At 33.6% G+C, this 15,306-nt stretch overlaps 2 protein-coding genes and 3 long non-coding RNA genes across 8 annotated transcripts; 2 read left to right on the forward strand and 3 right to left on the reverse strand.

Moving 5' to 3' along the window:
• Positions 1–1,433: 1,433 nt before the first annotated feature.
• LOC147658072 (uncharacterized) lies at positions 1,434–2,920 on the forward strand. The gene is made up of 2 exons (XR_015290982.1): positions 1,434–2,096; positions 2,407–2,920. It is a non-coding gene; the product is annotated as an uncharacterized LOC147658072 (long non-coding RNA).
• LOC147658073 (uncharacterized) lies at positions 2,911–4,758 on the reverse strand. 2 transcript variants are annotated; one of them, XR_015290981.1, is made up of 3 exons: positions 4,563–4,758; positions 3,418–4,023; positions 2,911–3,237 (listed from the first exon to the last, which is right to left on the reverse strand). It is a non-coding gene; the product is annotated as an uncharacterized LOC147658073 (long non-coding RNA). The 2 variants fall into 2 exon arrangements; XR_015290980.1 differs by lacking the exon at positions 4,563–4,758 and having other exon boundaries at positions 3,418–4,420.
• Positions 4,759–7,134: 2,376 nt separating this feature from the next.
• Positions 7,135–9,541, reverse strand: LOC100863736 (uncharacterized). 2 transcript variants are annotated; one of them, XM_086904254.1, is made up of 4 exons: positions 8,827–9,541; positions 8,043–8,247; positions 7,550–7,834; positions 7,135–7,469 (listed from the first exon to the last, which is right to left on the reverse strand). In XM_086904254.1, the coding sequence occupies exons 1-3, from the start codon at positions 9,120–9,122 to the stop codon at positions 7,556–7,558; spliced, it is 780 nt and encodes a 259-aa protein (XP_086760380.1). In that variant the 5' UTR covers positions 9,123–9,541; the 3' UTR covers positions 7,135–7,469; positions 7,550–7,555. The 2 variants fall into 2 exon arrangements, with proteins under 2 accessions (XP_086760380.1, XP_012345684.1); XM_012490230.3 differs by having other exon boundaries at positions 7,135–7,491.
• On the forward strand, positions 7,668–10,770 carry LOC147658074 (uncharacterized). The gene is made up of 3 exons (XR_015290979.1): positions 7,668–7,817; positions 9,534–9,678; positions 10,028–10,770. It is a non-coding gene; the product is annotated as an uncharacterized LOC147658074 (long non-coding RNA).
• Positions 10,771–11,101: 331 nt separating this feature from the next.
• LOC100863977 (odorant receptor 13a) lies at positions 11,102–14,553 on the reverse strand. 2 transcript variants are annotated; one of them, XR_015290978.1, is made up of 10 exons: positions 14,303–14,539; positions 14,032–14,157; positions 13,803–13,923; positions 13,348–13,609; positions 12,796–12,921; positions 12,588–12,678; positions 12,350–12,486; positions 12,116–12,248; positions 11,794–11,929; positions 11,102–11,538 (listed from the first exon to the last, which is right to left on the reverse strand). XR_015290978.1 is itself a non-coding variant. In XM_031918488.2 (9 exons), the coding sequence occupies exons 1-9, from the start codon at positions 14,444–14,446 to the stop codon at positions 11,879–11,881; spliced, it is 1,191 nt and encodes a 396-aa protein (XP_031774348.1). In that variant the 5' UTR covers positions 14,447–14,553; the 3' UTR covers positions 11,755–11,878. The 2 variants fall into 2 exon arrangements, 1 of the variants encoding a protein (XP_031774348.1); XM_031918488.2 differs by lacking the exon at positions 11,102–11,538 and having other exon boundaries at positions 11,755–11,929; positions 14,303–14,553.
• Between the last annotated feature and the right edge of the window lie 753 nt (positions 14,554–15,306).

Consider the following 15,306-nt stretch of genomic DNA (forward strand, 5'->3'; position numbering starts at 1 on the left):
AGAATACATTTTTAAATTTAAATATAAATTCTTATGCGAATTGAATATGAAATATATACGTTTGAAATTTAATATTGAATGTGTAAACATTTTACATAAACTATTATGTAAAAAGGAGATAAAAAAAAATCAATTTATATTCTTACGCTAGTTATTGTTTTTACGTAAGCGTTTGCATTTATAAAATGTTACAGAGTGTGAAGAATGTAAATTGCGTATCTTGTAACGATAGCTTGATAGTGATGAAAATACGGAAGACGGAACGAAACAGTGGATGATACTTAAGATAATCATACAGTCATTATCTTCCCGTTACCAGCGATAAATCCTAAATGAAGAACAACGGATATATAATTTTGAAAAGTCATGATATGTTAACTATTTGTCATCAAACGTAATTTTGCTTAATAATACCAAACAAAGACATAACAAACAGTATTTCTAACATATCAATAATATACGAGTTCATATATCGCTAATATCAAACCTTCGATAAATTTCTGATCTTTAAATTTTTTTAAAATTATTATTTTATCAATTATTTCAAGTCTTACCTTCCTCGTAAAACATGAGCATTTCTATATTGCACGGATATGTAAATATTTACCTTTATACAAGCGGTGATTACTGTCTTACGTTCAAGCTGTTCGAATCAAACAAACAACGCTCGAGCTCGAACGAAGAAGAGAAAGGGAAAGAGAGAAAGAAGAAGTTTCCGTGGTCGCGTGCCGTCGTGCTCCGCTGGGCCCAACGATCCTCTCGCACATGACACACCGGAATAGGACATTACGAGATAGTGAGCGGCGTCCCGGCGTCCCGTCGGGCCGTCGTCGTCCCGACGTGCCATCGCATCGCGGCCCAATCGTCGGTTGGTGCCACGCGACTGGCACGTGGCTCGCAATTGCGCTACCGTGCTCCCTCGGTCACGCCCCGCTGATTCGCCTCTGCTGCCCTTTGCTTTTGCATTCGTACACGATCATTTCTAGCCGCGGACTCCCTCTGTTACCCCTTACAGATAACTGGACCCTTTCAATAATACGTCTCTCGGTTGTTATTTCGCGCCACGAGCCGCACTTCTGTTGTAAAATTATACGTGCCGTTGTACGACTAACCTATCGTTATATTGTAGAGGAAGCAAATATCATTTTTTCAATTTTTTTCAATTGAATACGCGGAATGATACACCGAAGGTTTGACACTTTTTTATTTTCTCAAGTTGAATCACGCTCATGTCTTTTGCTTGTGTATATTCATTTTGAGAAATGTTTAAAATGTTTCCTTGGAAGAAACATTATTTACAAAATAGAGAGAAATAAAAGAGAAAATAAAAAAAACAAAAAGAGCAAATTATGTTTATAGTTTTGATTTGAATTTTTTAAATCAACTATATAGATATATTAGTTCAAAGATTAATAATTCTAATGGAAGACAAAACTAAATGTGTAACGATAAATCAATTGACCAATATTATTGATCGAATCAGCAATCGGCATCAGAACCAATAGTTGAACCGCATGTACGAACACAGTAATTCACTTAGCTAAAGCAAATCTTGATCAAATCTTTTAGTGATCGTGTTTTATGACGAGTGGCGCTGTCAGCAATACATTGTTGTAAAGTTACCTGATGATTCGGAAGTCTCGTTGCGAAAAACTCGGAACTTACTTACCTGTTCCCGAATGCTGTAACTCACCGATAATGCAACTTTCGTACTAATTGTCGAATAAACGAGAACAAAACTAAGGGTAGCAGAATGAGGGAAGAAAAAAAAAAGGAAGAAGGTGAGAGAACGGGCACCGCGCCATAAATCGTCGTTTAACCTTAAAAATCGTCGTTGCTAATGGACATTTGCTGTCGAACCTCGAGAAATCGTTGCGCTCGTAGCCGCGAGAATTCTTTCAACGACATTGTGCGAAGTGCCGCTCGACAAAGGGAGGATAAAGACTTGTGTCTTACTGATTATCCAGTTCGTGTACTATACTCAGCTTTAGGTACATGCGAGTCAACCCCGACGAGATAAAGCGTTTGTTTTGCGCATGCTTGAAATGCGCTCAGGATGCAGCATACTTCGAGAAAGCTTGTTTTATTCCATAGAGGTAAGTAACTATTGCTTGTTCGAGAATTTTCTAGTGTTTAATGTTTGTTCAAGATTAGATTTCCATTATCTATACTATTAAGTTCTATTAATTATTATTATTCAATCAAGTTAAATTAGATAAAATTTCATTTTCTCAAATTTAATTTTAAAATTCAAAATTTCTTCTATCCATAAAAAGATCGAAATATCTATAATCAGAATTTCAATTTTGAAAAAAAAAAAAAATACAAATTTCATACTATGATAGTTTTCGAAAATCGTTAACGAAATCAACTTTTAACTAACCTGAATATATCGAAAATCTCAAGGGTCGAATGATCGGTCGATCCTTTCGGTTCACCAAAGTCGACAGGCATATCTGTTCGGGACAAAGTGCGGCACGATCGTAAATTAGCTATACCGATGACGTGTCGGAAGATGGTTCCACGTGGACGAGGGGATCGCCACATGGCACGAGTCTATGGGGCGGAGAATGAATGCGGTATTCTTGGTATAGTGATAGCTTGGGTGGTGGCATCAGAAGGCCGGTGTCATCTGTTGCATCGGTTACATCCTGACTAGCAAAGCGTGACCGTGCTTGGTAACCGGTTACTATAAATGTGATGTAGGGGATTAATTATCTTCTAATTGCCTAGTAGAACGTTGTCACTAGAAATCGATAGTTAAAAATTGTTTTGTAACGAGCGACCTTGTCAACAGGAAATTTCTAATTGTTAAATCATGTGAGGGTGAAGGATAAAGTATAACAAGATTATCATTTGTCATTTTATTTAGATTGTAATTCTAAATGTTAGAATAAATCTTGAAAGCTATTTTTGTCAATTCATTCTTAAATAATTTATTCTAAAATTCATAATTATTATTAAAGTAGTTTTTAATTTTGTTTATAAAAAATAACAAAACAAATTCGTGACTTGGTTCAGATCTGTTCGAAACACTTGTTCGATGTACAAAGCTTATTTATCTCCCAATAGTGATATCGACATGATTGTTCGTGAAATTTGATATTCATGTGAATGCACCTACAGTTTTTGGGGGTATTCATCGAGATCGTCTGTTCGCCATATTTCGGACAGAGCGCGTGCCGTGTCGATAATACGATGGTACGTGTTCAATGACAAGCGGTAAGAAATTGCAGTCTGAAAAAATTGGTATCGAGATAATAATTTATGCGAACAATAAAAACATATGGTTCGACAATCGAATGAAATTGAACACTGCATCTAATGATTTAATAATAATAGTTGTTTTTAATCAATATATCTCTATATAAATATTTGGATTTTCCTCAACTAGAAAAGTCTGTTAACCTTACTTACTGTTATCACTTTTGTTGAAAATGTCTTCCATGATTGGCTCACCAATCAGCGGCCATTGCATCATAGGGAATTTTCTATTATTTTATCATCTGTCTTTTTATTCTGTTAATTTTCTTTTTTTTCTTTTTTTTTTTTATTATTTTATTCGTTATCTATAGATTTGAATAAAATGGTTTTGTATAACAATACGAATATTTTTCTTTCGAAAAATTGTTAAAAACTTATAAAACAATTTAAATAAAAATTCCGTATATATTATTAATTATACATTACTGTATTCATTGATATACATTAATCATAAAACATAGGGAATTCGATCAAGGTTAAATCGATCATGTATTCAAAATTTCGAGTTTCTTATTTTCATACAACTGACGCCACGCGTCAGAATCATGGGTTAGACCGATCAACGGAAAAAGTGTGAAAGAGATTTCTTGTATTGAAAAGATTTGCGTTTTGGTTAAAATGCGGCCTAATTTTTTTCTAAAAATGTAATAACTACACTTGGTTTCGGTTTTCGCTCATGTCCTATGAATCCCATAATTTCGTTGTGATTCTTTTTTCTTTTGGCGCCTACTCGTTTTCTGTCGCCACACTCTGACGCTTCTGCGGTCATAGAATACAAGCGGTCAATATAATACAACTGGAAATTATGAATCCTCAGGATCATCATCCTAATCGAAGTGTAATTTAGGCGACGCTTTCAACGCACGATGTGCCACCACAGATATTAGGTAAATAAGAAGGTTAGGTGTGGAAAACTGACAAGAATGGAACGATAATTTTATATCGATACACACGCTGTGAAATCATAATCTATAAAATTGTAAAATTAATCCGTGTGACAAATATAACAGCTTTAACATTAGAATTCAAATTAGATTCAAACAAAAGTTAAAATTCATTTTAAAAATTAGATATGAACACTATAAATATCCTGAAAGGCGATAAGATATCTCAATTTTAATTTTACACGTTATATTACTATAAATGCACAATTTTTCTCTAATGATATATTTTATTTAACAAAAAATATTAATTAAATATTGAAATATTGAAAATATTGAAATTTTTTTAATGTCCAATTGATGAAATAATTTTTATCTGCATAATTATTACAAAATATTGTATGTATATTAACTTACTACGTAATTTTAATTTTTTTTGCACACGTCACGTTGATAGTTTATCATTGCGCCTAACTGTAGGCCAACTTGCACAGTAAAAGTTTACTCCATTCTACACAGATGTCGCAGAGATTGTAACTGGTTTCTCGCTAGCGTTCAGTTCATATACCAGTTTGTATATAATAAAGATTCCAAACTGAAAGCATTGGTGAGATCCGTGGCGCCGCCATACGCAATGAACAACATTTGTGAAGCCACAACAATAAACCTCCTCTTTTTCCCTTCTTTCCTCTTAGCCTAGCAAACACTCTGTACACAGCGTGTGTTTTCTACGCTTCGTCGAAATGTATCATCGCTTTATATATATATATAGTTTATGAAACGTCGTTCTTTGTCGAGTGTGCGAATCGTTTTTGGGTTTCGACTGGCAGTGACCATTGGCCCAGGATTCTCTCTTTATTTCACACTCAAAAAAGTGGTGTGCTCATAAATAAATTCGTCATCATGACGTTAGAAGAAATTAAGCTAATAATAAATGCTTGCAAAAGACAAGCTGAAAAAGAAACAATATTATAAATACCTTGACAACGTCAGGTTAAAAAAAAAAAAAAAAAGCATATTTACTTCTAACATGATCACTAAGGGGAAACTCTCTTCTCCCCTCTTTCGAAGAGAAAACCATTGGAGTATTCATTGTGTGTGTTGTGTTAGTGCTGCTTTACTTTCTATCAAATTGACTGGGTTTCTCCTTACCCTTTCAGTGAAAGTTGGGAAATGCGTTTGGCGACGCCATGTTTGATCTCATCTTTTGACGATATTACTTTTCAAAGTATTAAAAAGTATTTTTTCAAACGCCTTTTTTATTCTATATGTTCTACATTCAATGTTGTTATGACAATAGTGTTTTATGAGGAAATTATTGTTTGTTTTTCTTAACAAATACTATAAAAATAAATTTCGAATATAATATCATAAAAAAAAGTCAAAAAATCCTTTCTCTCAAAAATATTCATCAAAATTTGTTCCTTTCTTTCCTCGATTCCTGGAAAATCCATGCTCCTCGTCAACACAATAAATTTGAAGAAACACGGCGTCATGGGAGTTTTCGAAACGAATTTCGGCGGCGTAATTTTCTCTGAAGCTAGGCTAAAAAATTTTTCCTACAAATCCCTCCGTTACGGATCGGTCAACGAGCGTTTTAATCGTGGAAAAGGGTTAACGAGTTTTGCGGTCTATCCTAAGAGAGCGGTGGCAAAATCTTTCGACACGGAGTCAGGTGGCTGGAATCGTAATTCCGTCGAGGGTGCTGGCTTTGACACCATAAGGGTAGCGAGGTGTCACAAAATTCACGATGGCTCGCTCGTTCTCGCAGCCTGGAACGAATCGTCTTCCCTTTTGGGAGCCAAGCACAAGACTTGGCCGGTTACGGCTCGTTATCGAACAACACGTTCTAGTAATGAGGATGTAATTTTTGCTAGAGTATCGTCGGCCATGCGCTAATTTAACCCTGAAACCACCCTTTTGTCGCAGCTTTCCTCGAACGAAACGAAATTACTTTTTATTATATTTTGAAATATACGAAATATTTGAGAGCCGTGTTATTGAAGAAACGATGTGTAGGTGGAAATTTGAGGATAGAAATTAATAGAAATTAATTATTAGATTGATATATATATATATATTTGTTGTATTTATATGTTATATTGTTATTGCTATTATTATGATAACGGATTAAAACGTAGTAACAAATGCAACGGAAAATACGAGAATCGCATTGTTTTGTATCTTCAAATCATAATCCTGCGTGAAAAAGAAGGATGAATTTTTTGACCTGAGGTACCAATTTCGAAAACTCGATCATTTTTAGCCACGCCCAAATTCGAGGTTTGCACTCGATCACATTTGTCTCACAAATTCTTTCCTTTTTTTGTTATTTTCTCACTTTTTCCGGTTAATTAAATATAACATATTTTTTTGTGTCAAGAAACAACGCAAATTATTATATATATTAAAGATGAAATAATATTCTTTCGTTTCAATTAAATACTTTATTTACAATAATTTTGATATAAATTTTTCCCATTTATTCAATTTATTTAATAATGACATAATGTTACTCGTATTTATAAAATTACTTATTTTATAAATTGTCATTTGATGTTATTCGACATCTTTGAATCTTTATGGCATTGTTTAATAATCGTCTTCTTTGGTTTCGTATAATATCTATACTATTCAATGGACGGTTTAGAAAAATTACTAGCTTTACAAATTTTGAAATTGTTTTTCAAAATATTTTTGACTAGCTACACAATAAATACATAAATATACAATACATGCATAAATCACTAACACTTCCAACGGATAATTTAATATAAAATAATATAAAATAATTCGAAATAGCAAAACGTATTATTACAATTAGAAAATTGCTTTACAAAGCATCTTTATATATAATTAATTCTATTCTAATTTCGTAATACGTTATATGTGCTCATACAGTTATATAAAGTTTCTAATACTTATATAAAAATACTATTTAAAATATTGTACTAATAATAATGGCACCGATACGAAATTAAAAATAATATCGAATATCAAAACCTTTATTTAATGGCAATCTAATTGTTTTTAATGCAAGTTCATAAACTTATCGAACATTTCTTTGGATTATTAGCTGTCTGATCGTATACAATTTATAATTATAAATTTATAAATGAATGGTACAAATTACATGCAAATTAATTTTTATCAACAAAATATTACACACGATTCATATTAAGTAAAAAATTAAATGACAGACTTAAATACCTAATTTTCGAAAGATTTTCTATATTATAGTATATTATTTATTATAATAATTATAATTTTCCTTTCATCAGTCCTTATATTTCTCTTTCTTTGTTATATCTATTCATCATTCGGCTACAAACCATAATTTTTTCATCTAGAATTCAATTGTATTTTTTAATTTCACAATGTATAACCTAAATAAATAAACTTACGTTGATTCACTGCCACTTTCCATCGTGTTCCTGAAGAAGATCGCACAACGCCGCGATGTAAGTTTGCGCCATCTGTAATGTCTCGAATTTACTAAGTTTGTGGTCTGCTCCAAGACTCGGTACAACTTCGCGCAATTTATCGAAAGCATCATTCAGACCGTTCATTCGACGTCTTTCACGTGCGTTCGCTGCCAAACGTCGACGTTTTAATACGCTTGGCGATGGCGGTATATCCCTGGACCGTCGTCTTCCTCTTCGGGGACTATTGGTAGGTGATACTTGTTTCTACAAAAATAACCATATGTGTTATAAAAACATGCTAGTTCAATTAGTCTTTCATCATTCGAATTCGAAATCAATTCACCATAAAAATTCTTTTCTTCCGAAAGAACGAAATATTTTTATACGAGTTAATATTTTAGTATCTTCAATTTTTCGCTATAAGATCGCAAACACTTCTCGATTAAATGTCAAACGTTCCATTGAAATATACCTGTACAGATGTGACAGGTTCCCAAGAATTACTTCGTTGTTCGACAGCCATTTGCATCGGTTTCCCGCTCTCGAGGATTTGAAACTTTTGTTCTTGAGGTGGTGTTTCGTAACAATAGGCTGATGGCTGATACTCCATGGAATTGTCTTCGTGTAGCATCGTTCCTGGAGAAATGGTCTGATTTATCGCGTGCTGTGGTTCATACCTTAAAATTAATTAAAATTATTATATCAATTTTCGTGAAATTTCAATTAATGTCTTTTGTTATAAGCTTTTATTATAACTTGAGAATATAAGAAAAACAAATGACCATCAATAATTATTGATTATTAATTATTCTTGTGTGTTACTTTTTTAACAATTGATTCATTATGTGTGAAAGATACGATAACTAACGGTAAATTTAAATTTTATTTAAAAATTTTTTTTTATCAGCATAAGTTTCTTTTAATCTTATTCAATTTTTTATTTTCTATTTAAAGAACTATTCGAAACTCGTGTACAATCATAACTAAAAAACTAAGAAACTACAGGCTTAATTTTTAAAAAAGCCATTATCACTGTGATTATTCAAATATAAGATTCATAATTTGTTAAAATATATATATAGATATATAGATTTTCAATTGAATTTTATTTAAATAATTAATTCATGCAATTTAATTTAGTTTATACAGAATTACGACATAAATTTTATATCTGTGAACACGAACAAATAACAGATATACGCAACACAGTGATTTAAGGAAGATGTTTGTGGAGAAAAAAAGATTTGGAAACTTACCTTTGAGGTGTGACAGGTGTCAAAACGCTAAAGGAGCTTCTTTCATACGAATCCGGTGTTCTGGAATATTTCACGACTACCTCTTTCCCATAATTAATCGTCTCAGAGTCTTTTCGCGGAGTGAGCTCACCTTTATGCGCGTAATTCTCTCCGTACGATACCTTGATGGGATCGTAATTCGGAGAGTTGTACGGTGAAGGATACAAAGTATCGTAAGTTCTGGTCGCGGACTGATAGACGGTCGTTGCAATTTCAGGAGAAATTGGGTATTCGTGGTGATTCGATAAAAGAGCCATAGTTTCAACGACTATTTACCTTTTTATTTACTTTTGAAATAACGTTTCATAAATTCCACCAAACCTTCCTATTATTTCATTCGCCAAATTTTAAAGTCTTTAGCCATGCTTCCCTTCTTAACATGTCATTAAGATAAGACGATAAGATGATTTCTTCTTCTTTAGAATTTTTCCAAGAACACTTTTGACTCGATTTCAATTTTCACTACGATTTCTAACAAACGAAGCGAACGATCGAACCAAACTCAACGTAATTTTCGTTTTTCACTTATAATCGAAAAAAACGTAAATCTCCCTCGAAGCTTTCAATTCGTCCAACATTCGACGGCACACGAAACGTAAAATGATCCGGTATCACATGATTACCGATCGACATTTCCATCTAACTCGTCGTTTTGTAATTTCTTCCAGAGGCGCAAGGAACACGGAACGAAGCGGGATCGTGTGTCTCATCAGCGATAATGAAGAGAGAAGAGGAGTCGGCGATCCTCGCGGTGTAAAGGCTCGAGTTTGAGTGTGGCGCGTGCCATGGCGTCCTTCACCGCATCAACATATGGTACGTTTTATGTCCATTCCGTGGATACACCTGGTGTGGCCATCGTTCTCTGCCTCCTTCTGCATCTACCCTCTCTTCGTCTCCGCCTCACCCCTCACACCATCGCGTTTTTCGTTTACTCCTTCCTCGTGTTCTACTACTACTGCTCTACACTTGAGTTGAGCACTTCCTGGAGAACAGGGGAGCGTACCTGTTGATTTAGATAACGAAACGGCGGGGAGGAAGTGTACCTGTTGATTTAAATTCCGCTTAATATTCTTGAGGAGAGTGGGTTGAAAGGAGGGGAGATCTTTAAGAGCTGCTAAGTCGAAGTGACGTGCGAATTATTATATCGTATCTCTGTTTCTAGGTTACAACAAGTTTCTTCTTCCTTTGCTCCTTTCGTATCGACGGGACGACAGATGCCTTCATTAAAGGAGACTAAAAAAAAAATATAATAAGCGTATCTCGATCATCGTTGGGAACAAAAAGAAGCCACGGAGGGAACAACAAAAAAAGAAATGAATATACTTACGTGTGTTCGAAGCATCATCAATGAATAAACTGTAAAAATGCAATTCACTCACAATCAGCACGTGGATTATAGAATAAGGACTAAATGGAGGGAAAATTATTGGAATGCAACGGTCGGGACGAATCGCCTTGAGACAATTAGAGATATCGATCTCTGAGCGGGATCTACCCCTGGTTTGCCGGCGCGTGCCTTGCGCCAACCGGGCCGCAAGGTGTTATCCCGGTGAGCGCGGCAGATTTCAGGATAAAGAGGGCCGATTCCATGGGGAAAAAAAGCTTGTCCACTCGGATGTGACGGTGCAGTCCTCCTCCAGGATTCGTTAACCCGGCAAGGACGCCAGTTTTATTTTATTTTGTCGACCATTCACGACCACGTGTAGAAATTGGACCACTCTTGTTATTTTATAGGTTAGGTTCTTGTCGTTGACAAATTCTTTAATTTAGCAAAGAAGATTTTATCAATAAAAGTTCACGATTTTGGACCACTCTTGTTATTTTATAGGTTAGGTTCTTGTCGTTGACAAATTCTTTAATTTAGCAAAGAAGATTTTATCAATAAAAGTTCACGATTTTGGACCACTCTTGTTATTTTATAGGTTAGGTTAAGTTTTTTTATTAACAAATTTTGTAATCTAGCAAGGATTTTATCAATAAACGATCCTCGAATCCACTCTTATTTTGTAAGGTAGGTTAGGATTTTTTATTAACAAATTCTAACAAAGATTTTATCAATAAAAGTTCACGATTCTTGAATTTGAATTTGTTAATTCACACTTTGATAAATACAATTAGTTTCTTTCGTTGACGAATTTCTTAATCTAGCAAAGACGTAATATTTTATTATAATTGGACACTTTATTGTAATTCTTAATTATAATATATTCGTTTTATTAATGAAAATACGATGACATACATTCACGATCCTGTTTATTTTATCCGTCGAGAAATTATAATTAATTTTTTTCCATTGACAAATTTCTTAACCTAAAAGATGCGAGTTTTATTATAATTCGTTTCACCTAATAAAGATCGTACATGGTTCAATCAGAACCATTCCCATTATTTCATCCCCTTTGAAAAGTATAATTAGTTTTCGAATGTGTTTTCGTTAAAACAAATTTTCATTTACGAGTTGTATTAATTCGCGTAAAGTTCATTTCTTGTTCTTCTCACAAAGTCGAATCCTGGCAAGATTTTCATTTTAATTCGCTCTATCTACGATCACTTCTATTCTGCTATTCCTTCTTTTCTTGTATAATTGATAATTGGTTTTCGATGGACGTCGTAAATTGTGACAGAGTCGTTAACAAGTTTTCATCGGCGCTCGAACGGCTCGTTCGATGGTCACTGAAAATCAATTAAGCCCAGGTGGGGCACGTGGCTCGCACCGTGATAGATCGGTGTTGCCGTTTCCACCGTCGGCGATCTATTTTTCTCGAAAAAGTATCGAGAACCTCGAGAGCCATATGGTACGCGAGAAACGGTTATGGGTGCGATTCGACGAAAATAAAGAAACGCGAATGAAAGTGGAACGAAGAAAAGAAAGGAAAAAAGAAAAGACCGTTTTCTCGTAAAAATTTTCACGCATATTCGAACACTTACGATTACATTTTTATTTCGATAATACGTTTACAATTTTCCTCGTCCTCTCCTCCTCTTTGATAATCGCCCATTCGTGGTCGATAAATTACTGAAGGGAGCACAGTACCATTGTGTAAGAGGCTGATGTTTTGGCAATCTTAAAGTGAATAAATAACGTGAAAACGAAATAACGAATAAACAAAACGTGGAAATGTATATATATATATATCTATAATTACGTTTAAAAAAAAAAAGATTAAGATAAGATTGTAACGACGAGCTTGGAAGATAAGATTATTAATTAAAGACGGTTAAAAGATCGATATGAGAAGAAAAGTCTTACCGCAGTGAAACTTTCTAAATTTAAAGTGTAGAGTTTGCAAGCTGTTAATCTCAACGGTTTTATACTTTTCGACAGCATTATTGTCAAAAGTTTTCTACAATTTATCGACGATTGGTACCATTTCCCGTTTGTTCTGGAAATATTTTTTTTTTTATTCGTTCGATCAATTCTTCTTTATTATTTATCGTATTATTCGTAGATTATATAAAATAAACAGCGTGGAAAATTTCTCACGTGTATTGAAAAATACGTTCGGTGGAATTCGATAACTGTTGCCCCGTCCAACTGATGAACAGAAGATCGCACAAAAGGGAAATCGTGATTGAAACGTATCTGAGAACTTTGGGCGTGTCTTGTATATTTATTATTGCCTGATTATATAAAAAAAAAAAAAATAAGAAAAGAGAAGGAAACGATAGATATATATAAATAGCAATTTATAACTAATATAAAATTAATGCAAAAGTCTGACCTGAAACTGTGTGAAACTTATGCAAATCATATTGAATCCTAGCTGAAGCAAGTAAGACGTGGTATTTGCATCCTCGAGTATTTTAGCGAATCTTGGTTGAATGAAAAAAAGAAGGATATTTGAAAAATAGTTAAAAAAGAGAGAGAGAGAGAGAGAGAGAGAAAAGGTAAATAAGAATTAATTGAAACGTGATTAATTCGATACTGACTCGATTATGCGTTTGTGCAAGAGCACACAGTCCCTGGCATTTTGATACCATTTATCCTCTTTGAATTTATTGGGGCGTAGTTCTACGTCCATTGCATCGGTTTCCACAAAGTTCTCTAGTTTCACTCTGAACAATTATAAATTGATTCATTTTACTTTCATAATTTTATCCTCGATAGGATGAACTGTCCAGTGAATGGAATCCTTATAAAATTAATATTTACAAATCATTTGATCCTCTTAGTATTGTTATCAAAGTTATGCATTCAGCAGTATAATTCTTAACGATATATTTAATTGCATCACTTTGTTATAAAAAGTTTGGGCCGAAAATGGATTAAAATATTTTTGAAGAAAACGTGGTTCTATATTCATTCGTTTTCGCATTTTAAAAGAAAATGATGGATTCTATGGATTTCCACTAGAAATATTTTTTTTCGATCAGAAAGTTTTACTTTCTCGTATTATACGAGCAACAGTGTTCATTCATTGGACAAATCACTTTGTCTTCGAAAAGCACATATGTTAAAAAAAAAAAAGAAAAAAAAATTACCTCAAAATTTCGCAAAGTCCGCATTCGTGTAGAACGTAAACGATTATCATCGAATTGATGGCCAACACAATGACGGTATACCCAAGAGTGCCGATGTACGAATGTATCAAAAGAAAATAATAATATTTATCTACGTCCACGAAATACTCGACTCGAAAGGCCAACGGTCTGTCATCCGATATGTTGCAAAGTCCTAAAGCGTCACCTATGTTCAGCAGCAATGGCATCGCCCCGAACGGTGTTATTAATCCCAATAGAAAAGCTGTTACGTGCAACGAGTTAACGCAAACGTTCCTTGTAAGTATTAAAGAGGTTTTTTTTTTTTAAATCTCTCTCCCTCTCTTTCTCTCTCTGTTTTTTCTTAGCTGCTTACTGTAAAAGTAATCTTGATCTCGAGTAGAGAAAGCTTTCTTTTTTTTACAAGCTGTTGGAAGTTTATTTAATATTAATCTCACCTACGAAACTGGTAGTAATTTTTCTTGCTATCGCGTAATGCTCGCAAAGAATTTCATATTCGTCTCTCAATTTCGCGTGAAACTTCCAGTCCTCTTGCATTATATCCATCAAACGTTTCATCTATTCAAATGTAAATATCAAGGTTATATGGAATTGGAACACACACACAGAGAGAGAGAGAGAGAGAGAGAGAGAGAGAGAGAGAGAGAGAGAGTGTGAAACGCGTACCTGATTGAAATTATATAGGAAATTGATATACTTAACAAAACACATTAAACTAATTGCTAAAGGTGCAAAACTTTCCAAAAATGACTCGATATCACCAGCAATTATGGCAGTCACCATTCCTCCAAACTGAAAAAAAATTATTTAAATCCATATCCATGTAAGTGTAAGTTCTTTCTAAATTAATATTATTGTACTTTCGTGTTCTCAAGTGTGTCCGGATAATTATAATGTATTTAAAAAAAATAAAATATTTATCCAAATGCATCGATACCTGAAGAATTAATTGAGCGGTAACAATGGGAATGAAGATAATTCCAATCAAACTTCTTTGAAGAATGGTTTGATAAGGCCATGCGCTTACCACGAGCAAAAGATATTTATTCACTCGCAGATACTCGTGCTGAATACCATCCATTCCAAGAATTCTAATATCCTTTTACAACGATCACTTTCCAAAAACTGATCCCAGCAACTTTGCCGATACGTATGTTGACAGTCCACTCGACAGGAACTGTAATTACTATCGTTAGACATTCCGTTTGAAAGGCTGTAATTAATTCAAGGAATAAATTGATTCGTTCGGACCGTATTATGAAAGTTGAAAAGCGCAAGTTGGCAATTTACGCAATTTGCAGACTTAATTCAGCTACCTTTACCCGATAGTCTGTAATTTTGAAAAAAAAATGAGAGATAGATTAAAAATGTGAAGTAAAGAAAGGTAGAAATTATTCTTGAACCAATTGTACCGAGATTGATAGTCTGACTTCGATTCTTACAATTAAAAAAAATCTAAATAACGAGATCGATATTTGTTCGTGATATAAAATTTTGGTATAAAAAAGTTGATAAAATATAAAAACGATCACGTTATATTAGTTAAAAAAAAAAAAGACGTTAACTTACTAAACATCGATAAAGAAGTATCATCGGTGGGTAAGTAAAGTAGGTTAATTAAAAAAAGTAATCGTAAATTTTTGACGATTCCTCGATATTTATACATATTCCGTTTTAAATATTTAATATTTCGTGTTTATATTAATATTTTTACAAAATTAAAATTGAAAACATTTCTTTTTATATGTTTTACATTAGGTATATTTGCTCGTCATTTTGCGAATCGAGATAATAGCTAACAACCATTTGAGTATTCATTATTGATATACGTAGTTAATTACGACCCAAATGGATAAAAAAAAGATACGATTATTTTAAAAAGAAACAAACACGAACGATTCTACTTTTATTGCACTCGATAACTTCGAAAATGGAAATTAT

This window comes from Apis florea, unplaced genomic scaffold (assembly GCF_048593485.1).
Source record: "Apis florea isolate Af1SG1 unplaced genomic scaffold, ASM4859348v1 contig_2350_pilon, whole genome shotgun sequence".
Classification (NCBI taxonomy): domain Eukaryota; kingdom Metazoa; phylum Arthropoda; class Insecta; order Hymenoptera; family Apidae; genus Apis; species Apis florea.

Excerpts from the sequence above, each read along its gene's own strand:
- LOC100863977 (XM_031918488.2), bottom strand. The coding sequence starts at position 14,446 with ATGGATGGTATTCAGCACGAGTATCTGCGAGTGAATAAATATCTTTTG. Across the intron at positions 13,610-13,802 it reads AATTACTACCAGTTTCGTAG|CTTTTCTATTGGGATTAATA; the intron begins GTGAGATTAATA and ends TGCACGTAACAG. Across the intron at positions 12,679-12,795 it reads TTGCACAAACGCATAATCGA|ATTCGCTAAAATACTCGAGG; the intron begins GTCAGTATCGAA and ends CATTCAACCAAG.
- LOC100863736 (XM_086904254.1), bottom strand. The coding sequence starts at position 9,122 with ATGGCTCTTTTATCGAATCACCACGAATACCCAATTTCTCCTGAAATT. Across the intron at positions 8,248-8,826 it reads ACACCTGTCACACCTCAAAG|GTATGAACCACAGCACGCGA; the intron begins GTAAGTTTCCAA and ends ATTAATTTTAAG. Across the intron at positions 7,835-8,042 it reads AACCTGTCACATCTGTACAG|AAACAAGTATCACCTACCAA; the intron begins GTATATTTCAAT and ends TTATTTTTGTAG.